Source organism: Octodon degus, unplaced genomic scaffold (assembly GCF_000260255.1).
Source record: "Octodon degus isolate 3935 unplaced genomic scaffold, OctDeg1.0 scaffold00088, whole genome shotgun sequence".
In the NCBI taxonomy this organism is placed as follows: domain Eukaryota; kingdom Metazoa; phylum Chordata; class Mammalia; order Rodentia; family Octodontidae; genus Octodon; species Octodon degus.
This window is the reverse complement of record NW_004524664.1, coordinates 1,405,883-1,433,850: the sequence shown is the minus strand read 5'-3', so window position 1 is coordinate 1,433,850 and position 27,968 is coordinate 1,405,883. Positions and strand designations below refer to the sequence as shown.

Sequence of the window (27,968 nt, the reverse complement as noted above, 5' to 3'; positions counted from 1 at the left end):
ATTCTTACGTTTTCTTTTTTTTGGTGGTAGGATGGTGGGTTTATGTTGTGAACTCAGAAGATAGTTCCTCAGTTTTAAAGATTACTAGATAATTGCCATGATGCCTGTGTTTTACAGTTTTCTCTTTTAATGTTATATGTGGTCCTGCATCCAACTCTAGTCATGACTTCATAGATTCTTAATTGATTTATTTACTGAAATGTATGCTCCTTAGTTCCTTGCGGTTTTTCAGTATCACCTTTAAAATGGAATCACCTTTATTTTTTATAACTTTTTTTTTAATCTTTTAAATTTATTTTTTTATTTATTTGGTATAGGGTCTCACTACACTGCTTGGACTCATAGTGATCCTCCTGTCCCAGCCTCCCCAGTGCTGGGATTACAGGCATGCACCACCATACCTGGTTTCAGTGGCCAGCGTGGCACACTGAGGTCCCGGGCCAGAACAGCATGTGGTACCAGGGATCATAGCCAGGTTCTTGCCCTTGCCAGGCAGGCACTTAGACCGCCAAGCTACACTCTGCAGTCTTGGAATCACCTTTTAAAACAGGCTTCCTATTAGTCCTTCAGGAGCTGAACCCATATTTTATTGAATATTGATTTTGAGTATTCTGTGAAATTTCTTTTTATAATGATGCTACACATAGCCTCTTTTTTTCTCCCATAACCTGTTTTTTAAAAATAAATTCTCTATTGTTTTTTGTTTTTTAAGAATTCACTTAAACTAAAATCTGGCATATTATAACGAAAAGATACTTAGAGGTTTACAAGATCTGCTTTTTTAGGCTGTGGCCTTGCAGTTGTTCTTAATTTAAGAAAACAGTGTTTGGTGCTTACGAACAAAATACACTGCTGATTCCCTTTCTTGGAAGTTCACAAAACAATTCAGATACAGTAAAGTTCCTAGGAAACCAGTATTAGAAAACTACATGTGTAAACTGGATATGGTGATACATACCTATAATCCCTGCTACTTATGAGACTGAGACCAGCCTGAACAAATTAATGAAATCCTGTCTCCAAATTTGATTTTTAAAAAAGGGGTCAGGGTAACTGGGGATATAGCTTAGCACTGGAGTGCTTGCCTACCTGATTGAACTCTGAGTTCAATCCTGAGTGCACCTCTTTCCCCAGTTACACATGTAAAATTTATCAGCTTTATTTTAGTTCTCTGATGGAACCCTTTCTAAACATCTAATGAAAACTATTAAGTGCTTTCCCCTTTTTTTTCTTTCAATTATGTGTTCTTGAAGGCCTTGGTTCCTGTTGTCCCTTCCCACATTCCCACACATGAAGAATCTGATCATTAAACATCCAAATTTGAACAGGAATATCATTTTTTTATTAACATCATCACCGTCCTTGAAATAATTTTCCAATTATAAAAGTTTGGGAGGAACTAATTTATGTAGTAACCAGTGTTGTGAAATTATTCCTACAACTACTACGCTTTTAAAGTCGGTAGTGGGGCTGGTGAGATGGCTCAGTGGTCTAAAGCACCTACTTAGAACAAGCTTAGCAAAGCCCAGGGACCGCGGTTCAATCCCCCAGCACCACATGCCAGCCAGTCCCGCCCTCTGGTGGGCTGAGCTGGCCACACACACACACACACACACACACACATAAATAAATAAATAAAATTTAAAAAAAAAATAAAGTCGGTAGTGGACATTTTGAGAGATTCTTTTGTGTACTTATACTTTTTTATTCTCTACTATCTTGTCCCATGAAAATGTTTTTGATATTTGAGCGAATATTTTTTTGCTCAACATTGTCTTATTTAACTAGAGCAGTGACTGCAAACCTTTTAGAGCTTTCAGTGATAACCGATAGCAGGCCGTGGCACACATGTCATAGGTTGACACCACACGACTACAGCATTTTGTTGTGCTGCGGCAGTGCTTCTTAAACTTCAGTATTTTATATAAGACTACTTGCGAGTGCTATCTTAAATTCTAATTTAGTTAGCTTGGGAGGGACCTGAGAGTCTGCATTTCTAGCAGATTAGTATTTTGCCAATTTTGGTGTGTGGACCACATCTTAAGTAGCCAGGTTTTAGCCAGTGAATGGTTATGTCTACCAAAGCCTTGAAATATTGATGTTTGTGGGTTTTTTGGGAAGCATCTGTATTGCATGGAATTACTGTAACATATATATAGTGTGATTGAAAAGTACAGTAAATGCTTAAATTTTTAAAAGTTTATTACATTACAAGCTGCATTATTAGCATTAATCTCCCTCAGAATATTTCCCCTTACTTCAAACATACTTATCATTCTTGCCATTTTCTGAAGCAGCGCTGGATGCCATCTTTCACGATTGTATTTCCAAGGTGAAGGGTGATTTTAAAAATACAGAGAATGCTGCTTGCCAGAGCCATCTAGTGGGAAGGCAGACTTGTATTACTGTGTGTCCTTATCTTCCTTATACACTGGTGCTGGCACCATGCAACATCTGGTTTTCCCCAAAGTCAGAATGACCATAAAAGGCAATTTTTCAATCCGTTCTTTTATTGTAATAATTTTTAAAAACTTGAACATTCACTGTATATTTCAACCATACCTTATATAATTCAGCTTTTTTACTTTATGGCAAAGTTGACATGATTTTTGAGTTCTTTACCTTCATATTTAAGAATATGTGTCAACATACACTTCATGTTTGTTAAACAGGCACTGAAGACCATCTGTTAGTTAGAGCCCTACTATATGGCACACACAGAAAAATAAGACTTGTAGCAGAATCACATGACATATAGCAGAGTCAAGCTAATATGTGGTAGAATTAAGTCAGCTAAACCCTTGTGATTCAGAATGAGAGCCATGGACATACAACATTGGCTTCGTCTGACCTATAACAGTTAAATGGCAATGGAACACCCATCTCTGACAAAACTCAACAAAAAAAGGGGATACAAATGAAGGAACATGTTGTATCTGTATATACAAAATAGTTAGGATAGATATACAGCTACTTTCTCTTAATTCAATGAGAAGAAAGATTTGTACTAATAGTGTTTGGACAGGATATCATGTCTGCATCTTGTACTATGAATAACCACTACAAAGACAATATGCAATGTATTAATTATTGAAACAGCCCTACTAATCAGTTTTGAAACTGTCTCAATACTATTTGTTTCTCAATAAAATTAATACAGAATTTAAAAAGTGCACACTGTTGTACCTGCCGCAAACAGGCAGTGTGCGTTTTATTAAGATTTCACATGTTTTATGTAAAAATGCACACATAAAAGCCTTAGAAGTGCTGGACTAACCTATTGATTTATATTATTTTTTTTGTGGAATAGGAATAACTAAGATTTGTTAGAATAAAGGATTATTGTGTCGTAAATAAGTAATAAATGGAAATGAGGTGAGCTAATACTGGAAAGTATTCAAAGTTTCAGTAACAATAAGAAAAGTATAGAGTTGAGAAGTAGAATAAGAAGAATTGAGAAAAGGAAGAAGGTAACAGACCAGCAGTGGCACTTAAATTGCTGTCTTAGAGATAAACTGTAGGACAGCTAGTTATTATATCCCAAATTTATTACACTAGTATAATCTAGGTCTTCATTGTTTTTTTTAAATTTTATTTATTTTATTTGTGTGTGTGTGTGTGTGTGTGTGTGTGCGCGCATCCAGCTTAGCCCACCAGGGGGCGGGGCTGGCTGGCATGTGGTGCTGGGGGATTGAACCGTGGTCCCTGTGCTTTGCTAAGCTTGTTCTAAGTAGGTGTTTTAGACCACTGAGCCATCTCACCAGCCCTTCATTGTTTTCTTGAAAATTGGATAGAGTTATTAATGTACTGAGTTTCTAACTCACTGATTTCTAACTATTCCTTAATTTTTCATTTTTTCTTATGTCTCCCGATACTAATGAATCTGACATGCTATGGTTGGAAAGCAGTAGGCAAGGAAAATCTTGACAGGTTTTGTCTTGTTAAAAAAGAAAAAGGCAGGGTAGAAAAAAATGCCTTTGAAATCCATTTTATTACTTAACATAGGTAGAGAACAGCAGAGTAGCTGAAGGAGCCAGCTGTTCCCTTATCTCATTTGAAGAGCACAACACTGAAATACAAGGTTAGGTGACAATTGCAAAGGAGTGGTGGGATGTCCTGCTGTTGAAGAGTCAGCATAAATTTGCACCTGTATTCTATAGATGGGGGAGGTGGTGAAACAGAGGTGTCATGTTTCCTCAGAACCTAAAAAAGATGAGAAATTATGTCCTGTCAGCCTCCCAGGGAAAGGAAAAAAAAAAAAAAAAAAAAAGAATATCCCTGCAATATAGTTGTATATTCAGCAGGGTCATGAGGCCTTTTGCCAAGACAGATTCAGCAATGGGTCAGTCCTTACCTGTGGCCTCTTTGAAAATGTGTAAGGTTTCCAGATATTGTGCCTGAGCCATTTCCCTTCAATGGGGCAAAATAGAAACATTAGTTAATTGCTTGTATGTTGGCTACTTGGGTTAAGAGAAACAGAATGGGGATAAGGAAAATGATGATGAGAACACACTTAAAGTAATAAACATCGTGTGTTGTTTTGTTGCTGTTACACCAGCTGGCCTAGTCAATGTTACTCTGAAGTATTAACTTTCATAAATTTTGCTACTTTCTATAGATGCTAACTATTAAAATGCTCAAGAAAGAAACGGTTTAGTCGTATATTAATGCCTTAGCTTGGAAGAACTAGTCCTTGATGTGTTAAGCTTGAAACTTCTATTCAAACCATAGTCTTTCCCCTCATAGCATCTTAACTGTAGCATGCTTCTCACAATTGTAGTTGTACTTTTTTTTATAGTTCCTGTTAGGGCTGTCTAAAGAGAATTTTGTGTATGTTACATAACCTGTATTTTAACTTTGAAATCATTCAGTACCTTATATGTGATTCAGTAATAGTAGTCAAAAAACTTAATTTCATTTATATAAATTTTCATTAGAATGACATACTTAAATGTTTTTCTTTGATAAATTGTATATTAATTAAATGTCAATACCAACAGTACTCCAATTATGTCAGTTAACATAATTTCTGCAGTTGCAACCTTTTTGGGGGGGCCTTTTTTATGTGACTCAGATCATGAAAATTCTTTTTCTAGTAAGTTTCTTGCAGAGTGGATTGGGGTGTCTGGATTTTAGTTGAAGAGATCAGCAAAGAAACCAGGAAAGTAAACTTGAGATAATAGAATCCTTGAATGGCCTTGAATGATGGCCTTAGAAATAAAGGAATGTTGAATCCAGATAGAATATGATGGAGACAACCTAGTATCTTAGGAATTGATTTGATACCAAAGCAGCTGCAATGATTGGAAGGCATAAGGAATAAAACTTTAGGTTTTGCTGGTTCTTTCATAATATGTGCAGCAAAATTAAAGCTCCAGGGAGAAAGCTGTGTTAGAGAAAATCAGCGTAACCCCTCATTCTTTGCCCATTTCTCACTTCCAAAGGTCACAATTTTTTGCTGCTTTAAGCTTCTAATGGGCTGAGATGTACTTACTCAATGGCAGTATGGCAGTCCTCTCCAATCTGGCAGGTAGGAGTGCATTAGCCTTTCCAACTGAGGACACTAACACAAAAGGAAACTTACTCTCTTAATGGTACACTGACAACTTGATAGCTCGTGTGTTCCTTGCCATAAGGAAGAGCCTACCCTGCACTTTGAGTATGCCACCATTAAATATCCAGCATTTGGATATATCCTCAAGGGCAACTAAGAATGTTGACTAAGTCAGTGAATATAAAAGTACATGTAAAAGAGAACTAGCAACCAGAGAGAAAACAGACACAGACCATTAGAATAGGCAAAACCTACTGAAAGAATTACTGAAAGAAATAGAATCATAGCATAAAGTCTTTAAAACTTAAAAAAAACACACATGTTTAGATTATTTAAAAAGATGAGGGGACTGTGGAGATGGCTCAGTGGAATAAGTGCTTCCCTGGCAAGTGCAAGGGCCTGAGTTCAATCCCTGGTTCCACAAAAATAAATAAATAAATAAATAAATAAATAAATAAATAAATAAGATGAATACTACTAAATCCCAGATCAGACTAGAAAATCAAGTGGGGAGAAGCAGTACTAAGATAAAATCAAGAGGAAAGGATTAGGGGCTTAAGGGATCTGATATATAAGGAAATAAGTAACAAAACAGATGGTGAAACAGTAATTAAATGCATAAAAGAACAAGTTATATACAAAAATCGCACCAAAATAACATTAGGTAATATTTTCTATCCAAATACTAAGAAGTGGGGATATGGCTCAGTAGCTTAAGGGCCTGAGTTCAATGCCCAGTTCAGCAAAAAAATACATAAACAAACACAAAGAAGTAGAAGAAAGTAAAATAACTTACATATGGTCAAAAAAAGAATTGCAACTTAGAATTCTGTACTTAACCAGAAACCTTTCCTTTACCTATCAAGAAGAAAAGGTTTATTACATCTGATCTGAGAAAAGCCGTAGAAAGCAACTTGCAAGTCAGAATTGTTACACTGGGCTGAGAGATAGTAGCATGAGCACCAGCTAGGAAAGCACAGGGTCCTGAGTTCAATACCCAGTACTAAAAAAAAATTAATAACAGAGTAGTTATCTTTATGTATATAGAAGACAATATTTTAGTAAAGAAAACCAATCTCTTTACTAATAGAGTATATCAAAAGAATATTGGACAGTTATTACTCAGGTTAATTTTAGAACTATAGTTATGTTTTCTTATTTAAGAAATCTGTCAACTTGTATCAAATTAAAATGATTAAAATTACAGATTGGTAAAATTTCGTGATATGTAATAAAAATTGTAAGTAAAACGAACATAAGAAAACAGTTACTTAAGCTGGATATAGTGGCCTGTAATTATAGTCCTTGGGAGGCTGAGGCAGACAGATTACAAGTTTAAGTCAAGTCTAGACTACATAGCAACACTGTCTTAAAAGAAAAAAGGTAATTTAAATATAATAAAGGGCTAGCTAAAACTAGTCACAAGCATCACTGAAATGGAGGTACTCCAAAGACATTTCTGTCAAAATTGGGAACTAGGGCTTGCAAGTTAGCTTAGGGTTTTTTTTTTTTTTTTTGTTGTTGTTGTTGTTTTGTTTTTGTTTTTCTGTTTTTTGTTTTTTTCTGTATTTTAGGGGAGGGTCTACAGGGTGTTCAGGGTCTCACTACTAGATCGGACTCGTAGTGATTCTATTACAGCCTACCAAGTGTTGGGATTATAGGCATGTGCGCCACCACGCCCAGTCTCAATTTGCCATCTCAGTGCACTCCAGGGGCGGGGCCTGCATGGCAGGCCTGGGGATTGAACCCCTGGCCCCTGTGCCTGCTTGCAGGTACTTTAATCCTCTGAGCTATTTGGCCAATATTTGGCCAGCCCAGCTCAGTTGTTTAAAGTTCCTGCTTGGGCAAACTCAGTCAGTTACTGGGGACCACAGTTCGATCCCCAGCTCCACATGCCACACCAAATCTGCCTGTAAGGCAGCCTGAACCAATCCCTCCCTTCAAAAAAAACTAAAACAAGTGTTTCTTTTTCTACCAATATTTTTTAGCATTGTTTAGAAAGTATTATGACTAGAAATAAAATTGGAATAGGTGTTAGAAAAACAGGAAAATAAATTTTATATATTTTTGATGACATTTTTATATATTAAGAGAGTCCAAGATATACTGGAAAATAAATATTAGAGTTAATAAAGTGAATTGTTGGTTCAGTGAGATAGCAGACTAAGCACCTGCTTAGGCAAGCGCAGGGACCAGGGTTCAATCCCTGGCACCACATGCAATGCTGGCCCCAGAGGATCACTAGAGTCTGAGCTGCGTAGTGAGATCCTGTACCAAATACATTTAAAACAACAACAACAACAACAGCAAAAAAACCCCATTAAAGTGGCTGGTTAAGTGTACAAATACATATCTGTATTAACAGGAAAAATATTAGGCCTATAAAAAGCTATAAAACATTTTGAACATAAAAAAATGATTGAACAAATTTGGGCACATAGCCGTGTTCTAAGATGGCATTTGATGGCATTTTGATTTTTTTAAATTGAAAACAAACTCTTAAAGCTTATAAAGATAAGTATAATATCTAAGATTACTCAGGAAACAGAAGCTAGGTAAGACTTGCCTTCACATATGATTAAGCATACTATATAACTGTTAACTGAATAAAAATGGCTCTGGAGTAGATAAGTATGTGGGGGTTCTTGTTTGTTTGTTTTTGGAATAGGTAAGTTGGATTGGGAATATAGGTCAGTGGTGTGACACCTGCCTGGCAAACAGGAGGTCCTGTGTTCGATTCCCAGTACCTGACCCAAAAAATAGCAGCTGGAATAGATAAATTGAACAGTTAGAAGTTAGATTCAAAAACAAAACCCAGTAAATAGGAGGATTTAGTATACTAACCAGTGTGTATTTTAACTCTGATGATATCTAAAGTTGATATGTTACTTTTCTCATTGCTGAAGTAAAATACTTGACACAAAGTTAGAGGAGGAAAGGCTTATCTGGCTCACAGCATGTAGAGGTTTTAGTCTTTAGTCACTGCAAGCTAAGTTAGTATAGCAGAGGGACTTTACAGAGGAGAAACAGTTTATGGTGAGCAGGAAGCCACAGAGCAGCAAAGCAGTGAAGTAGCAAGCAGCAAGTGATGAAGGAAGTAGCTCTCATTCTGTGATTTACATTCTTTTCAGGCTACATGCCCTTAAAGCAGGTAGCACACACCTAGAGTGAGCCTTCCCGTTATCCACACCCCAGACAATGCCCAAACCATCAGTGAACTAATTAAGTAATCACACATCTTTAGTAACAGCGTCATACTCTCTAGATCCAGCTGCCTCTGAAAATTCTCACCTATGATAGTATGAGGTTTGGGGGAAACATTAGATATAAGCCACCATACCAGCCATCAATGCAGAACAAAAAGACTTGAATTCCTATACAAGAAAATACATGTCAGGTGAATTTAGAGGGAAAATTTGCTAAAAAATATATATGGGTGAGTGGGATCTTTTAAGCTAAGTTATATCACGTAAAAGCTGTAGTAAAGGCAGATATATTTGACTAATGCCCATTACTCTTTTTTATGGGTATTTATAGATTAGATGTGATATTTTTCTTATTTGCTAATATTGAAAATTGTTAGGTTAGAGTCTGATAGAGAATTTGGGTCATACAAGTTTTGTCTTATTTTGTAGTTAGAATTGAGATATTTTCACAGACATTTGTCAAGGTAGGCAAGTGATAGAATATATCACTTTTATCCTGTGCTTCCAAAGTTAGTGCAAACATTTCTCCAAGACATAGAACTTACTACTTTGTATTGTATTTATGCCAGGCCTTGATAGCATTCTAAAGTAAGTTGTTCGTACTATTTTGTTATGGAAATCAATTTCCGTTTCACTTTGAGTTAGTAGCAACTGATAATAGTTGTCACTTTTTTTACTCAAGGGTATGAAAGTGCCAGTATGTCTAGCACATGTGAACCTTGCAAAAGTAGGAACAGACATTCAGCCCAGACTGAAGAGCCTGTTCAAGCAAAAGTATTCAGCAGAAAGAATCATGAGCAGCTGGAAAAAATAATAAAATATAGTAGGTCTACAGAAATATCTTCAGGTATGTTCTTTCTTTTTTTATAAAAAAGAGCTTTAGATTTGAAAAGCTGTATTAAAGCAATTTTTAAAACTGAGTCAACACACTTTTGTCATAATGTGTGAGGTTTAAAAATAGATTGCAGTATACATTCCTTGGCATGAAAAAATATAAACTGGAAATATTTTTTGTTGTGATGCTAGTTTTTGACCTACTTTACTAAAATTATTTCTTAAGAAAAAATTATAGTTGATACTGATAAAGAACTTCTTATTTAAATGCTTAGAATCTTACCTAAATAAGAATTTAGTATGAAAACGTATTACACCCCTGCTTATAACTTTTGGCTTTACCATGGCTGTTGGATAAGGTGTGCATTCCTTAATGTAACACTTGGCCCTGAGGGACCTGGTTCCTTCTTGGCTCTGCAGGCTTGCTTTTCATCACTCTACCTTATTCCTTGAATGGCACTGACATTTTCCAATAGCTTGTTAGGTTATTTTTTTACCTCACTAGTTGTCTTTTTTCTGGTCTAAAGTCCATTTTTGCCTTTTTTACTGATAGTTACGTGAAATTTTAGCACTGAAACCCTGAAATTTTATCTGAATCTAGACTAGAATAGCTCTCTTTTTGTCCTTTGTTTCCATTGGAGCCTGTGTAAACTTACTTGTTGCCTGCATCATATTATAAAGTATTTACTTATTTAGGTGTGTGTCTCCCTTTTGAGTCCTTGGCAACTGATAATCCTTTTTCATGTTTCTGTCTTAAATGTCAGTGTAATACCTACTATATGGTAGCTCTTACTCAATGGAGTTACATATTTGCCATTATTTAAGTATAAGAAAGTAATACTGCTTTCCTGGTTTATAAAGAAATCTCAAGGAAATATGGAGTAACTGTAGAGATAGTCTCAGTGATAGGACCCTTAGTGAAAATGATAGTATTATGCATTATTATTTACAATTTTTCAAAATTAATGTATTTTTAAGAGTATTATGTACATATCTCATTTTAGCCTCATAATGCTGAGTTGGCTTTATTTCCGTTTTCAGATGATAAATCATAGTCACAGAGGGTACCTTTAATTTTTTTTCCCCAGCTCTTTTAAAGTACTTTTAGTATAAATTGGTACAACTTTCTGGGAAAGCTTCAAAATCATTGCTTTAATGCAGTAATTGTTGCTGGAATTCATCCTAAGAAAACAGAAGTGTCATGATTTAGTGTTATCTGAACAGTATGAGTTTAACTATATAAACAAAACAGTAGCTAAAAGAAAGGCCAGAAGAAAATGAACCAATAATTTGGTAATAGTTTTATCATTTTAAAATTCATTTATGTTTTCTAAAATTCTTGAGTACTTCTTTTTTCAGAACACAAATATCACACCTGTATTTTGAAGTCACACTTGTTTGTTTTCGTGTGTGGGCTTATTTATTTATTAATATATTTGGTACAGAGTCCACTACGCAGCTTGGATTCATAGTGATCCCTCTGTTTTCAGCCTCCCCAGCTCTGGGATTACAGGTGTGCACCACCACGACCTTACTCTGTGGCTGGCTCAGCACATTCTGGGGATGGAGCCAGTACAGCATATGGTACTGGGGATCAAACCCCAGTCTCTGTGCTTGCCTAAACAGGTGCTTGGTCCACTGAGCTATCTTGCCGGCCTCACACTTGTTTGTATTTTAAAATGACTTCCTCAAGCTCATATTGTTAAGAAATAATATCCCTTAATTTTGAACTCTGTGTAGTGTATGTGTGTCACTGGGGCTCAAGCCCAGGGCTTTTACACTGAGTTATATCCCCAATACCTTTATTGATTGATTGGAGGACAGAGCCTCTCAGGTCTAGAACATGGCAAGCCTCTGCCTTAGCCTGCTAGAGTGCCAGAACTATAGGCATGTGCCATCACTACTGGGTGAAGTTTAAGCTGTTAAGTTCAGGATTTTTTTGGCAAAGATGAAAATTCTGTTGTCTTAGGAGGATTTTTAGCAAAATTTTGTAATATTCATCTCTTACTGTCTTTACCAAACATTGACATCTTCATAAACAGTTAGGCAAGGGCACTAAACTTTAAAGGATTAGAAATTTGAGTATCATTACTTAAACAATTGATAGCCAGTGTGTTAGAATGTTTAGCCATCCTGTAAAATTCTTTATACCATGTACTAATACTTGTTACTCTACTTGTAATATGTGATTATTAGAGTATAGTATGTATTTTTGCTAATGTTGAACTAAGCAGTTCTCTTCTTTCCCTGGAGATGTGATTTATTTTGATGTGTATTTTCAAAAAACTACTAAAAGTTTATTGTGATATTCATCATCAATCACAATATGTAAGATTCTAGCAAACCTTTTGAGATTCTCCCTAATGAGATTATTTTTAAATAGAACATAAACTGTATACCTTGTGATAACATTTTACTTCAGGCATACAATTTCTTTAAAATTTGCTTGTTTCTTTTTTTCATTCACTTATTCGTATTATTGACCCTATCTTTACTATTCATACACTTTTCATGTTTATCCCTATGTCTGCCCTTTCCTACAGCACATGCTAGGAGAATACTATACCAGTCTAACAGAAATGCAGGCAATGAAGTGCCAGGTAACAATCTGCATAGTTTGGGTGTCAATTTTGGGGTGCTTTCTATTGGTTCTGAAGTCCTCTATTATATGGGTCTGCTGTATAAAATGTGACAATTATAAACACAAACAAGTTCATATCCATAAAATTCTGCAGCCTTTAATTTATAATTAATTGGTGAAAGTGTTTGCTTTTTTTTGTTTCACTGTTATTATATGAAACCTAAACACATTTACGAAGGTAATAGAAACTGAAAGTTGTGTATTTGGTATTTCTTAAACATTTAAAAAAGTTAGCATTTTAGAAACAAATGTAGACTTTTTTTAAAATAGTTTTTCATTATCAGTCAGCAGCTGTAAAAAAATAAACCATCAAGCAAAAACAAACATGATGTACAGGAATTATGACAAATAAAGGGCATGGAAATTACAAAGGTTGAAAACTATCACTTCAATAACTGAGTATGGCAAACACCTACAGTCTCATTCTCTGGTAGGCTAAAGCAGGAGAATTGCAAGTTCCAGCCTATCCTGGGTAATTTGTGACTTTGAAAAGAAGCCCGTCTCAGAAGAGTTTGAGATATAGTGCAGTACAAACAAGGTGCTGGGATCAACATCCAGTATTGCTCAAAGAAGAAGAAAAGCCAATTTGGTCTCCAACATACATATTTTTAATATGATTTTATGTGTCTTAAAGTTAGAAATGTCCTATCACTTCTCTTTTAGCTATAGTGAGTGAAAAGTAAAAGCCTGTTTGAATCTTTAGGAGACTCCAAAAGTGAAATAAGAACTTGCATTGACAAAGCCAAGTACATTGATGATAATTCAAAAAAAAAGGAAATAAACAAGATAGGATGACAGAAATCTGAGGTTGGAGGCTTTTGCTAGAAGCAAAAGCTAATTTATTTTAGTCCAAGAGGAGAAATCAACATAAACTTTTCATTTCTTGATGAGAAAGGAGGATAAAGTTTGTGATACATGTAATTCGTTATTCGGAATGTTTCAGCTGTGTATAATTTAGAGTGATAATTTTACCACATGTAAAGATATTAAAGATAACAAGTATACTGTGTTATTAAACTTCTAAAAAATTTTCAAATTCAGAACAAGTTTGATAAAGTTTTTTTTGTTTTGTTTTTTTGGAGACAGGGTCTCATCTACTTCAGGCCAGCCTTCAACTCACTATATAGCCAGACTGGCCTTGAATTGACTGCCATCCTCCCAACTGCTGAATTCCAGGCATGCACCACCATGCCCTTCTCAACTGAAAGTTTATTGCGTCATATCCTGTGATCTGGTTTTTTACCTTAGAGTTGTTTTTTTTTTTTTTTTGGTGGCAGGGAAGCCATACTAGAAGTTGAAGCCAGGGCCTCAAGCATGCTACACAGGCACTCTCCAGCACTAAGCTTCTTCCTCAGTCCTGAGAGTTCTTACCAAAATAGTTTTCATTCCTGCCTAGGGTAATTGTCCCTTTTGTAATAACTTAGCAAATTTGAACACTTGAAAACTATTACAGTCTTGTATATCACTTCATTGTGTACTTATAACTATCCAGGCAAGACAGGGAAGTTACATGTTTTTTTAATTTTTGTTTTTATGTATTTGGTACAATGCCTCACTACACAGCTCTGACTCATAGTGATCCTCCTGTTTTCAGCCTCTCCAGCACTGGGACTACAGGTTTGTGCCACCTTGCCTGGTCTCCATGGCTGGCTCCAAGCGCCCGAGAGCAGGGCTGGCACACCATGTTTTGCTGGGATTCGAACCTCAGCCCCTGTGCTTGCCTAAGCAGGCATTTAGTCTGCTGAGCTGTCTCACTGGCCCTAAGTTACATGTTTTTAATTACTACCCTATACTTGCAGAGTCAAGACCTGAAGATACTAAATAGTTAATTAGTGGAAATTATTTCAGTAGACCTCATTGTTTTTATATTCTGTAGTCTCTTACCCTTCTATAGCAGAAATGTGTTAAATCTGTATACTCTATGCTCTTCTTCCTCTTTTTTTTTCTCTTCCTCGTCTTTCTCTTCTGTCACCTTTTGGAGATAGGGTTTCCCCATGCAGTTCAGGCTGGCCTTAAACTTGCAGCAAACCTCCAGCCTCAACCTTGGAGTGCTAGAATTATAGGTCTATGCCACCAAGCCTGCCTATTCTATGTAGTTTCTTGAAAGTGCAATGTATTATAACACTTAGAGTTTATAATTATTTCTTAGAAACTTACCACTGGTTTTGTTATGATGCAATAATTTAGCTTCTTAATTCTATCACTGTAGAAAATTTACAGAATTTGATAGCTTGAAGAACCATTTAGAGGGTTCCCCCCAGAGAGAACTCAAGATGGAAACATTTCCTAATTTATACTCTGAGTATGACTGTATACATTATTTAGTTTATTGGTACAATTTAGAGATACATAATGATCACATTCATTGTAAGAATTTGTTCTTGTACATGATATATCTTCATTGTTTCCCCATTCTCCTCCCCTCAGTTCGACCCCTCTTCCTCTTCTTATTTATAAAACTTTATTTCCATTTTATTTTTCTTATTTTTTTTTTCATTTTCCTTTCTTTTTCCCCTCTCCCCCATTTAGTTTGCCTTTCTTTTCAACAATTTCTTCCTGTTTCAGTTTTTGTTACACATTTGGGTTCTTATTTACATTTTCAGGTTCTCAAAGGAGACAATGTGATTATTTGCATGTGTGTGTCTGGTTTATTTCACTTAAGAGTATGGTCTCATGGTTCAACCATGTAGTTATAAATGTTTCAGATATCTCCTTTATGCCTAAAATAGTACTACATCATATAAAAAAATAAAATCTCTTTTATCCACTCATTGGTTGTTGGGCATTTGGGTTGTTTCCAAGATTTAGCTAGAACAAACCATGCTGCTGTAAGCATAGGTATATATATATCATGTGGTCTAATGGTTAAATTCTTCAGAAAGTTACCAAGAAGGGGAATAGCTTGGTTGAATGGGACTTCCACTTTCAGTTTTTTTGAGGAATCTCCACATGTTTCAAAAATGGCTGTGTAAGTATACACTCACAAACAGTGAAGAAGAGGTCCTTTTTTGCCCATTTTGTTACTGGTTGATTTCTTGAAAATAGCCATTCTTTTTGGAATAAGCAGGAAGTTCAGCATTGTTTTAATTTGCATCTCTGAATGACCAGTGATACAGAACATTTTTTCATATATTTGCTATTTGTCCTACTCTATCTGAGAAGTATGTATTTGTCTGAGATGCCCATTTTTGGATTGGGTCTTTAAATTTGGGCGTGGGGTATGATTTTTGTTTTTTCTTCAGTTCTTCTGTTCTAGATGTCCTTTGTCTTGAGGGACAGCTGGCTAAAATTCTTTTTCCCAATTTGTAGGTTTTCTTTTTATTCTATTGGTGATTTCTTTTGGTGTGCAAAAACTTTTCAATAAGATGAGATCCTAGTCTTGATTCTTTGTATTATTTTCATTGTGATTGAGGATTTTCTTTGTGAAGTCTTTGCCTACACTTACTCTTATAGTGTTTCTGTTTTCATATTTAGATCTTTGATCCATTTTGATTTTAATTTAGCACATCGTGATAGACATGAGTCTAGTTCTAGTCTTTGGCATGTGGAAAGACAGTTTCTCTAGCACCATTTATTAAAGAGGCTGTCTTTCTACCAGTGAATGTGTTTGGCCCTTTTGTGAAAGAGATGGTGGCTACACATGTCTGGAGTCATTTCTGCATCTTCTAATCTGTTGCATTGATCTTCAGATCTGTTTTTTTGCCACTATAACTTTGTAATATATATCCAAGTCAGGGATTACAATGCCTCCCTTCCTTGCTTGTGTTACCCACAAGCAATTGTTTTTGCTATTCTAGGTCTCTTTTGGTTCCAAATAAATTTTAGGGTTGTTTTGTCTAATTCTCTGAGATATGCTATTGGAATATTTTATCAGGATTACACTAAATTTGTATATCAATTTTGGAAGTATGGCCATTTTCACTATATTGGTTCTTCTACCAAAATACAAAGTACATCTTTTCCATCTTCTGATATCTTTTGCAGTCTCTGTTGTTTTCAGGATACTAAAATTTTCAGTACTGTAGTTTTTGAGGTCTTCTAACTTTCTTCTTTTAATTGTTTCCTAGGTGATTCATTTTTATGGATGCTGTTGTGAAAGGTGTTACTTGCCTAATTTCTCTCTGAGATTTTGTTACTCATGTACAGGAAGACTATTGATTTTTAAGTGTTGACTTTGTATCCAGCTGTGCAGCTGAATTTTATTATTAAAGGTAGAAGTCTTTTGGTGGTGTTTCTGGGGTCTTATATGTAGAGTATCATATCATCCGTGAGTAATGATCATTTAACTTTTCCTTTTCTATCATTACTCCTTTTCTTTCTTTCTTTTGTCTAATTGCTTTGGCTAATGCTTTCAAAACTGTATTGAATAAGAGTGGTAACAGTGGACACTCTTGTTCCAGATTTTGGAGTTAAAGCTTTCAGTTTTTGTTTTCCATTTAGTATATGTTGGTTGTAGGTTTGTTATAGGTGGCTTTTATCAGATTCCAGTTTTCTGTAGGGTTATCATGAATGGGTGTTGAACTTTATCAAAAGCTTTTTCTGTATCTGTTGAGATGATCATATTGGTTTTTGTCTCTGGATCTGTTAATACAGTGTATTACAATTATTCATTTGCATATGTTAAACTACCCCTGGTATGAATCCTACTTGGTCATATGTATATTTTGATTGTTTGCTACATTCTACTTACCAGTATCTTATTGCAGATTTTTGGGTCTGTGTTCATTAGGTAGCTTGGCCTGTAGCTATCTTTTTTTTGGTTGGATTCTTCTTTGATTTTGGTATCAGGATAATGCTTGCTTCTGGGATTAAGTTTGGGAATATTACTTCCCTCTACATTTCATTAAAGATTTAGAGAAGTATTGGCATTAGGTCTTCTCTAAATTTCTTGTAGAATTCAGTAGTGAATCATGACTATACATTTAAGAGTAGAAATCCTGTATTATCAACAAATATAAAAGAATTATAGCTAAATAATAAGTGCTGCTGACATTCTATACAACTGAAGACTTAACTTGGATCACCGCTCCATTTTACAATACTTTGGTAGTATAAGTGTCTTAGTTACTCTTCTCTCGTTGCTGGGACAAATACCCGACACCCAAAATGAAGGAAGAAAAGGTTTATTTAGATCACAGTTACTGGAGGTTTCAGTCCATACTCAGCTAGGTCCAAGGCAGAGTGGCACACAGCAGAGGGCAACTTTTCATGGCAGTGGCAGCAAAGAGCAAAAGCACAAGGGAGGAGGAGCAGCAGCTCAAGCTGCTAGCTTCTCTTCCCACTTCACATTGTAATGTAAACTACCTGCCCCAGGGCAGGTGCAGCATCCACACACACAGTAATCAGTCACAAACTCCAGAAGCTGCCCCAAGACTTCATGAGGCTCTAGGGGGACACCTAGACACAAACCATAACAATAAGACTAGTGAAATGATGTCTTATACTACAGTTCCAACTTCAGTTATTGTACAGCTTATTTCTAAATTGTAGATGAGATTTAGAAATTAGTAAACCTAACTAGATAGATCTTAAAATACAGTAGTAGCTTTCATTAGCAGTATTTTGTCCTCAACATTAATTATAGATTTCTGTTAGTTCATTTTAGAATAAATAAGGAAACTTATTTATACATATTTCAGTCTTTGAGGATTTTCAGTGATTGTTTCCATGAAGTGTATAGTTTTTCCAGATTTTTCTTTTGTTTTATGTTTTGGTCTTTTTGAGGTAGGGTCTTGCTATGCAGCTCAGACTGGCCTTGCGCTCACTTTGTAGCCCAGGTGGGTCAGGAACTAGCAAAGATCCTTCTCCTAGCCTCTCAGATGCCAGGATTACAGGCATGCACCACCATGCCCAGCCCTCCAGTTTTTTATTTTTATTTTATTTTTTGGTGGAACCGGGGCTTGAACTAAGATCCTTGCGCTTGCCAGGCAAGCGCTTATTCTATTGAGCCATCTCCCCGGCCCCCCTCCAGTTTTTTAAATTGAGAAATCAAAATGTTTTAAGTAGTAGTTGGTAGGTATTCGTGGTACAAATACTCTCATCTTGCTACTTTAAGATATTTTTAACTTGGTAATATTAATCTTTTTCTACCCTAAGAGCTCTGAAATACAATTAGGTTGTGATCTTAAGTATGTTAAGGGTTAAACTAATGATGCCAACTAATAGAAACTGTCAAGAAGGTATTTTATCAATATTAACTTCCTGATTTTTTAATGTTTTCCAGAAACTGGGAGTGATTTTTCTATGTTTGAAGCTCTGCGGGATACTATCTATTCTGAAGTAGCTACATTAATTTCTCAGAATGAATCTCGCCCACATTTCCTTATTGAACTCTTCCATGAGCTTCAGCTACTTAATACGGACTATTTGAGACAGAGAGCTTTATATGCATTGCAGGTATCTGGTACCTAACATTCTGTTTCTTGACCTGTTAACACTTTACTTTATGATACATCTGGTTGTTTTCTTAGACTTACATATATCTTTATTCCAGTTTTAGTATATGTGCTGCCAGAGAGAGCACTATACTTTTTATGTGTATATTTTGAATTGTTTTCTGTTTTTCTTGATTTGTTTTTTTTTATTTTATTGAGAAACAAATAACAATGAGACAGTTTAAAAACCAATTAGTAGGACAGTTTCAGTAATTAATACATTGCATATTGTTTTTGTAGTGATTATTCATAGTACAACATGCAGACATGATATCCTGTCCAAACACTATTAGTACAAATCTTTCTTCTCATTGAATTAAAAGAAAGTAGCTGTATATCTCTCCTATTTTGTATATACGGATACAAAATGGTCCTTCATGCATATCCCCTTTTTTGTTTAGTTTTATCAAAGATGGGTATTGCATTGCCATTTAAATACAGTAGGTGGGGGGCGTGGCCCTAGCTCAGGCCTTTAAGTGGCTGCTTCCACAAAGCTCTCAGCCTCAGCTTGCTGGAGTTCGAACCTCACAACTCTCCCGCTGGCCAAAAGTGCCCTGAAGCCATTCGAGGAACAAAAATAAATAAATACATACATACATACATACATACATACATACATACATACAGTAGGTGCATGAATTCAGCAAAAATAATCCAATATAATCCAGTAATCCATAATAGTAGTGGGTTTTCCCTAGGACTGGCAATGTCAGAAGTTGTTGACTTGAGCCTTTTACAGCTCAACATATTAATATGGCTTTACTTTTTATACCTCATTTTTATACTTTTCTGCTGGATGGTTGACCAAGATAAAGCAAGACCTATATAACAAGAAATGTAACTTTTGTATCTCACAAGGTCAGTCAAATCCCCTCAGGATTTACCCTGAAACCCTGTACTGCAGTTTGTAGATCCTTTGTCAGTGTCAGGCATGTGAATGAGTCACAGCCATTGCTTGACCAATTTGCTCTCCGTGAAAGCCTGAGAGAATGTTTTCTCTCCATGTGACTCTCCTTAAACACACTACATCATTAATCACTTGCCTCTGTGGCCCCATAATTCCTTGATAAGTAAATTTGGGACATCACTGAGTTATAGGATGTTACAGTACAGGTATCTCCTAAGTCCTGAGTCCTCACTTACCTTGAAAGGCTAAGGCCTAAATGTTGGCTGTCTCTTCTTTTTCTCTAATTTTTGGTCTGCAAACTTAAGTTGTAAACCTTCCAGAAGAGAAGCTTAATGATATTATTACGCTATAACATAAGCAGTTGAGCTTAACCCCACTATCTGACTGAATATCAAACATCTTAGACATAACATGGAACAAGTATTTTTTATCAAGTATTGATATGTTAAACTTTTAATCCCTACAGAATTTGAAGAAAAAAAATATAAAAATAAAAAAATTTTAAAAGTAGGAATAAACAATTACATATTTTTGCACAGAAATTTAGAAAACTAACCATATGTGGCATAGTATCAGGACAGTCTTATGACTTTTTTTTTTTTAAAGTTCTTTATAACTTAAGTGGCTTTTAGACAATCTTTATGAACAGTTTTCCCATGTTTTATTTTTAATGTTCCTTCTCACATTTGCCCTGTGACAAGCACTCCATTTGTTCTTTCACTTGCTTCTGCTTTTGCTGGTAACGTAAGTTTAGGATTAAGCATCTGTTTTACATAAATGTCTTACTTCCTTATTTAGGACATAGTATCCAGACATATTTCTGAAAGCCATGAAAAAGAAGGGGAAAATATAAAGTCAGTAAACTCTGGTACTTGGATAGCATCAAACTCAGAACTTACTCCAAGTGAAAGCCTTGCTACTACTGATGATGTAAGATGATGATAAATGAAATGTAAACCTATCTTCAGTATACAATAAAAAGTTAAAATAGATTGTTGCCAAATTACGAATGTACCTAGTATATTTTTACCTTTAAAAAAAAAAGATGGTTGTAATGCATTACTTTGTTTTGAAGGTGAAATATAGAACACAATCAAAATATGCCAGCAAACACCAAAAGTTCTGTGTCAGTAATAGATTATGAGGTCTAAAATAGCCAAATTTATATCATCATTGTCCAACATAAGGGCTGACTCTTAACAGACATATAATGAATGTGTAGTGTGTTCCTCCTAAGCTGTACTACAGCAGTAGAACCACAGTAAGATCCCTTGAGTAAATAAGTGCAAGATAAATCAGGTCTTTGGGTAAAATACCCTAAACAGAAAATCAGTCAGGAAAAAAAATGATTTAATATAGTCTACTTGGAGAAATTTTTCAGTAAAGTAAAAGGGACCTTGAAACGGGCGAGAATGATGAGAATAGTGTTAAGTTTAGTAAACTTTCTCCTCCAAATACTACCTAGCACACAATTTATAAAATGACTGGATGAGAAACTGCTAGAATAGTTTGGCATTTAGGATCACCTATTTAAAGGTTTGATTATAAAATATTATATAATGGTTCTTGGATAATACATATAATTTTTAAATGATTGCTGTAGCAAATGGAGATCCATGTGCATAATTGACGAATCTATTTTAGGTAGAAAGTTGGAATCATTGTATTTCTGATGCTTGTTGAAAGCCTTAAAATGTTTTCTGAGAAGATGATATATTTTCACAAGGTTATTTTGTTCTTCAGATAGAGTAATTTTTTTAGAACTACTGAGGATTTTTTATTTTTATTTTTTTTGTCTTTAAATGCATGTTGATAAATTCCTCATCTCATGTTTTTTCTGCTTAAAATGTTTTTCCACCAGGCTCCAGATCTTATGTTACTGTCAGTTCGAACCTGTATCTATAAACAATATGATTGAAATTGAAATGGTAGTGTCAAATATTAATTAGAAAGTACCTGGTACTTTTTGTTTGTTTGTCGGTTGGTTGGTAATCAGGAATTGAACTCAGGACTTTGTGCTTGCCAGGCAGGCATTGTGCTGCTGAGCTATATCCCTAGCCCTGTTACCTGTACTTTGGATAGATGATTATTATAATTAACTAAAAATAGTGTAAGCACTGCTCTTCATGGGAAATAAAAAGTGATACAGCTGTATCTATTAAAAAAATAAATACTAGGTTACATTAAAACTTCTAGGTAAATAAACAATTGTGAGAAACAAAAAAATGCTTTTGAGACAGGGTCTTGTTAGTAGTTCAGGCTGGTGTTGAGCTCACTATGTATGTAGCCAAGACTGTCCTTGAGTGATCCTCCTGCCTTCCCTGCTTGTAATAAGATTACAGCTACCACATCTGGCAAAAAAAAAAAATCATCTTAGAGGCATCTTTTTTTAATAATTTTATGTCCTTAACTCTATTGTTTCCCCTTTTTTATCCAAGCTTCATGCAGGCAATGTTATTTCATTTATTTTAAAAGATTTGAGCACATTGATCTATACCATCAATACTAGATTTTAAAGTTTGGACTATACTATATGGAATAAAGTTAACTTGACAATTTAAGGTTAAATAAAATTTAGAGACAATACACTACTTAATAAGTAAGGACTTAAAACCAGGTGTGGTGGCGTGTGCCTATAATCCCAGTGTTGGGGAGCATGAGACAAGGATCACTACAAGTCCGAGCTGCATAGCAAGACTCTGTACCAAATACAGAAAAAGTTATTTTTTTTTAAAGTAGGGACTTGACATAAATAACTCAGTATTACTTTCAAATAATAAAATTACTTCTCAGAATTTTTTCTTCCAGACTTAAACGCAGCACTGTTATTAGCATTTTCTGTTTACTGTTGCCTCTTGATCAGCAATAGCAGAACAACAGTCCCAACTCTAGAGCAGCACTCTCCAGTAGGACTTTCTGCAGTGATGGAAACTTAAAAGATCATTAGGCCTGGCATAGTGACACATGCCTATAGTCCCAACCAGTCTGGAGTCTGAGGTAAAAGGGGCTCTTGTTCCCATGTTCTAGGTCTGGCTGGGCAGCTTCTCAAGACCTTGGCTCAGAATTTTAAAAGAGTATGAGTAGTCAATGGTAGCATCCCCTGAGCTCAAGCTCCACTACAGGGAATTGGGGGGGGGGGGAGATGGCCAGAAAAAAAATACTTACAAAGTATTTTGTTAAAATATAAATGAGACACCTCTATCACACACAAAATTCATTTTGAATGAGTTAAAGTCCTTTAAAACTGAAACTATGCAAATGCTAAATATAAGTAGGAGAAAATCATCTTATCCTTGGTATAAACAGTGACTTCTTAGGATACAGAAAATACTACCTATGTAAGAAACAATAGGGCCAGGAAGATAGCTTGGCAGCATTAAGTGCATGCCTGGCAAGGTTTTGAGTTCTCTCCCCAGTACTGCAAAAGAAGAAGAAGAAGAGGGGGAGGGGGACGGGGAGGAGGGAAGAGGGAGGATGGAGGAGGGACAGTAATTAATAAAACAGATTTTATAAAAACTTTCTGCCTTTCTAAAGGTAGTGTAGCTACAGCGTGAGTTCAGAGCCAGCCTGAGCAGCATAGTGAGACCCTGTTTCAAAAAGACCAAACAGAAAAAGATAAAGAGAAAATAACCTGGTGACATGAACAACATGGATTTAGAACTCCATTATAAGACTTAGAACTCCATAAAAAAATGGGCAAGATATTTGAACAGATGCATCATGAAAGAAGATACATACATGGTTAATATTCAAATTAAACCATAAGCGATAACATTTTATACCCACAAAAATCACTTTAAAAGATTGACAATAGATATTTTTAAAAAGGTGGAACATTTGGAACGCTCACTACTGTGGAAATACAAAATTGCACAGCTACACTGGAAAGCAGTTTGGAGGTTTCTTATAAAATTAAACATAAACTTAGCATGTGACCAAGCAGCTTCTATTCTAAGTACTATATTCATCCAAGAGAAGTAAAACCAAATATGCACAGAAATACTTATATACTAGTTTTCATAGCATCTTTATCAGTCTCAAATTGTAGCATCAACAGGTAAATGGATAAACAGACTTGTGTATACATGCCACCACATCTGGTCTCTGGCATGTGGTGCTGGGGATGGAATACCCGTCCCTGTGCTTGCCAGGCAGGCATTAGTCCACTGAGCTATCTTGCCAGCTCTGTATGAAATTCTTAGAACCAGAAAAACTGGTCTATAATGATAAAAGTCATATAAGTGGGACATAGTAGAAATTGACTATATGAAGAAGGGTATAAAGAAATTCTCTGGACTGATGAAAGTGATGTTAGAGAAGGTGATTATATGACTATATACATTTGTCAGAACTCAAATTACACATTTAAAATGAGTACATTATAACTTATATTTCTCTCAAAGGTATTTTTAAAGAATATGAATAACACATGTTTTCCTTTTGAGACAGTAGTATAGTATGATAATATGGTAGTAATAGACTGAAGATGTTAAAGTAGTTTGAATTGTCAACTTTGTTGGTTAAAATTTTAATCAATAGCCAGTTTTAAGTATTTTTATCTACATAATGACAAATATTCTGCAAGGTTATTGAATACTTTGATGTTCTCTGTGACATAGTCAACCTTTAATAGTTTTAGATATAGCACAATCTTTTGCATGATATACTTACAAGTATCTCTTTTAGGTATAGTTTTATGCAAATAGTTTCTTTGTTTAATATTTATACAATGCTTAAAATAATGATTTTTGTTTATTTTACATTAGGAAACTTTTGAGAAGAATTTTGAAAGAGAAACACATAAAATAAGTGAGCAAAATGATGCTGATAATGCTAGTGTCCTATCTGTATCTTCAAATTTTGAACCTTTTGCAACAGATGATTTAGGTAAGCAGAATTTATTATGATAGCACATGATATTTAGTTGATCAGTCAAGTTCTTTGGATTTCATAAATAAGAAAATAGTTGGAAAGGGTATGGTTCAAAGAACATGGACTTAAATATATCAGTCAGTCTGAATTCAGGTTTCTTAACTTCTTGACCGTGGGCAAATCATCTACAAATACTAATGAAGTGGGGATCTTATGTACCTACTATGTTCTCTAAAGTGTGTGTATCTTCGGCAAATCATCTACAAATACTAATGAAGTGGGGATCTTATGTACCTACTATGTTCTCTAAGTGTGTGTATCTTCCTAGCTCGAATAATAGGATCCCAGAAGTTTTAAATTCCTTTCCATTAATGGAAAGATAATTTTCTACAGTTACTCAATTCATAGGGGAAAAAAATCAGGTCTTATCCAGACAGTTTTCATAAAAATGTGAAAATTCATGGTTTGATTCAAAACTCAGATTTCCTGTAGCAAATAAATAACTTACAGTAAAACCCCAAGATTTGCCAAATTGCACTTTTTTCCCCCATGAGTAGTAAAACAAAGGAAGCTTAGAGGGTTGTAGAACTCAGTGGGAGAAAGTATTTGAGTTACAGATTTAGAAATTAAATTAGAGGAAAGAAAAATGTATAGATACATGATACATTTCCCAGGTTGTGATCTGTAAGAAGATGTATGTATTCATTCTGATTTCTCAGGCACTTAATTGATAATAGTCTATAACGTCTCATTATAGTGTTTCTGTAGTAAGATTTAAATAATTTCAAAGGTTGGGGAGATAGCTCAGTAGAATTAAGCACTTGCCTGGCAAGTGCAGGGTCCTGAGTTCAATCCCTGGTACTGCAAAAATAAATAAATAAAAATTTTAAAAATAAATAAATAAATAATTTCAAAGGTATTTTTTTACTACAAAAGAACAAAAGGCCAAGCCTTGCCCTGTCATTTGGTGTCTACTTTTTATCAAAACAATGCAAGTCTTTTTGACTGTTTGGTTATTGAGGACTTTAAGCTCTGGCTCCATTCTAAGCAATTATCTATGAGATCTATACTGAGCTCATCCCATTATGGAGAAAAATTACTCTTTTTTTGGGGGGAGGGTAACCAGAGATCGAACTCAGGACCTTGTACTTGCCACACAGGCACTTATCTCCCTGTCCCCCCTAAAAAAATTAGCAACTTTTACCCTCTGTTTATCCCTCTGTAGTTTTTCTTTTACTAGTTTTTTTGTCTGAAAAACCCCACCACTAGGTGAAGTGCACATAGAATTGGAAAATCTCATTAACAGTTGTGGGCCTTTTTCCCCCTGTTACTTGCTTATGTTAAGTTGAATTGTTTTCTTAGAATTTATTTGGCGTTTGGAATTTATTTTCTTTTTATTTATATGAAACAACGTGAGGTACTGAAACAAACATGTGCTTTGTAGTACAAATCTCTGCTTCTATATTTTAGCTGGCTATGAAACCTCAGCCAACTTACATTCTTTGAAAATGAGATTCTTACTTTATGGAGTTATTTTAAGTATTACCTTAATGTGGTAATATATATGGTAGGCTTCATTAGTATACATTAGTATACTTCATTAGTATATATTAGTATACATTGTTAAGGCCACTTTCCTTCCTACTAGTCAGACTTTTTTTAAAGAAATGCATGAAAAAGTTTACTTTTACATATTGTAAATTTTTTTTTTCCAAATGTAGGTAATACTGTAATTCACTTAGATCAAGCATTAGCAAGAATGAGAGAATATGAGCGTATGAAGACTGAGGCTGAAAGCAGTTCAAATGTGAAATGCACCTGCAGGGTTGTTGAGGATGAAGATGCTGCTGCTGCTGCTGCTGCTGTAGTTAATAATTTAGAAGGTATTTTTTGGATTGACTGACAATAGTCATAAATGCATATACAAAATAAAAGCACTGATTTATTGTAGTGATTTGATTAATGTTTTCTTTTACTTATAAATCTTCATAAATTTTCTTTTGTATTATTTTACCATAGAATTATTATAACTTGGGGACCTGGGCCTAGCTCAGTCCTTTAAGTGGCTGCTTCCACAAAGCTGTCAGCCTCAGGTTGCTGGAGTTCAAACCTCACAACTCTCCCGCTGGCCAAACATGCCCTGAAGGCATTCGAGGAACAAAAAAAAAAAAAAAGAATTATTATAACTTGGTTAGGATAGATATATAGTTACATTCTCTTAATGAATAGAGGGATTTGTTCTAATGGTGTTTGTAAATAGGCTATCAAGTCCGCATCTTGTACAGCAACTAACCACTGGGAGGAATGTATGCAATGTGTTAATTATTGAAACTGTACTACCAAAAAAAAAGAAAAAAAGATGTTATATGTAAATGCCCACTGCCTATGGTGAATGTAAGAATGTAATAGAAACATGCATTAATAAATATTAAAACTGGCTTGGTGAGATGGCTCAGTGGTCTAAAGCACCTACTTAGAACAAGCTTAGCAAAGCACAGGCACAGGGACCGCGGTTCAATCCCCAGCACCACATGCCAGCCAGCCCCGCCCCCTGGTGGGCTGAGCTGGCCACACACACATAAATAAATAAAATTTAAATAAATAAATATTAAAACATAGCAAATGAAACTGAAAAAAAAAGAATTATTGTAACTTAATGTTCTTTACAATGTTGTACAAATGCACATGTATAATGTCATTGGCTTTTTTTGTTAATATATAATTTTTCTTCAAAAACAGAAACTCCAGTTATTGAAAATCATGGTTCACAACAACCTATAAATGAAGTTTCTACTGTCCCATGTCCTCGAATTGATACTCAGCAGCTGGACCGGCAAATTAAAGCAATTATGAAAGAAGTTATTCCTTTCTTAAAGGTAAACAATTACTCTTTGAAATAAATAAGCTTTTTTAAAAATTTTGACAGATTTCATTATAGTACATCCTGATAGCATGCCTGCTTCATGTCAGGTTTTCTGACATTTCATTGAACAAGTCAAGCTCTGCCTTAGTTACTTTTCTTGTTGCTGAGACAAAATAGTTGACACCCAAGGTTGAAGCAGGAAAAGTTTATATAGCCCATAGTTTGTGGAGGTTACAGTCCATAATTGGCTGATTCCAAGGCAAGATGGCATGGCAGATGGGCAGTCATTTATGATGGCCAAACACACCAAAAGCAACAAGAGAGGAGAGGAAGACAAGTCTCTTTCTGTCTTGTAGATTGTGTGCAGGTTATCTGCCCTAGGGCAAGTGTAGCACTCACACCCTTAATCCCGGCGTTAGACCATGAATCAATTAAAACTCTAGATTCATCTGTCCCTGAAAAGCCCACCAAACCCCTTGGATCATGTGATGCTTTGGGGGAGCATTCAGACACAAATCATAATAAACCCTTGCTATTATAAAGTTAATATGCTAGGATAGGAATACAGACTAAAGTAACTTAAGCAAATATAAAAGGTGTATCAGAAGCCTGTGTATGGTAGTGCCTGCCTGTAATTTCAGCGTACTGGAAGGTGGA

The 27,968-nt window shown here is 35.2% G+C and overlaps 1 protein-coding gene across 9 annotated transcripts in view; it reads left to right on the top strand.

Annotated features, from left to right (window-relative positions):
• Positions 1-27,968, top strand: part of Pcm1 (pericentriolar material 1) — a 112,723-nt gene that overhangs the window by 53,970 nt on the left and 30,785 nt on the right. For 5 of the 9 annotated variants that reach the window (XM_023721985.1, XM_023721978.1, XM_023721983.1 and 2 more), the window contains 7 exons: positions 9,443-9,607; positions 12,138-12,194; positions 18,459-18,631; positions 20,375-20,506; positions 24,343-24,463; positions 26,170-26,331; positions 27,188-27,324. In XM_023721985.1, coding sequence (XP_023577753.1) covers positions 9,443-9,607; positions 12,138-12,194; positions 18,459-18,631; positions 20,375-20,506; positions 24,343-24,463; positions 26,170-26,331; positions 27,188-27,324 — 947 coding nt within the window. The remainder of the gene's footprint in view (positions 1-9,442; positions 9,608-12,137; positions 12,195-18,458; positions 18,632-20,374; positions 20,507-24,342; positions 24,464-26,169; positions 26,332-27,187; positions 27,325-27,968) is intronic. The other 4 variants (XM_023721982.1, XM_004637229.2, XM_023721984.1 and 1 more) reach the window with 2 other exon arrangements.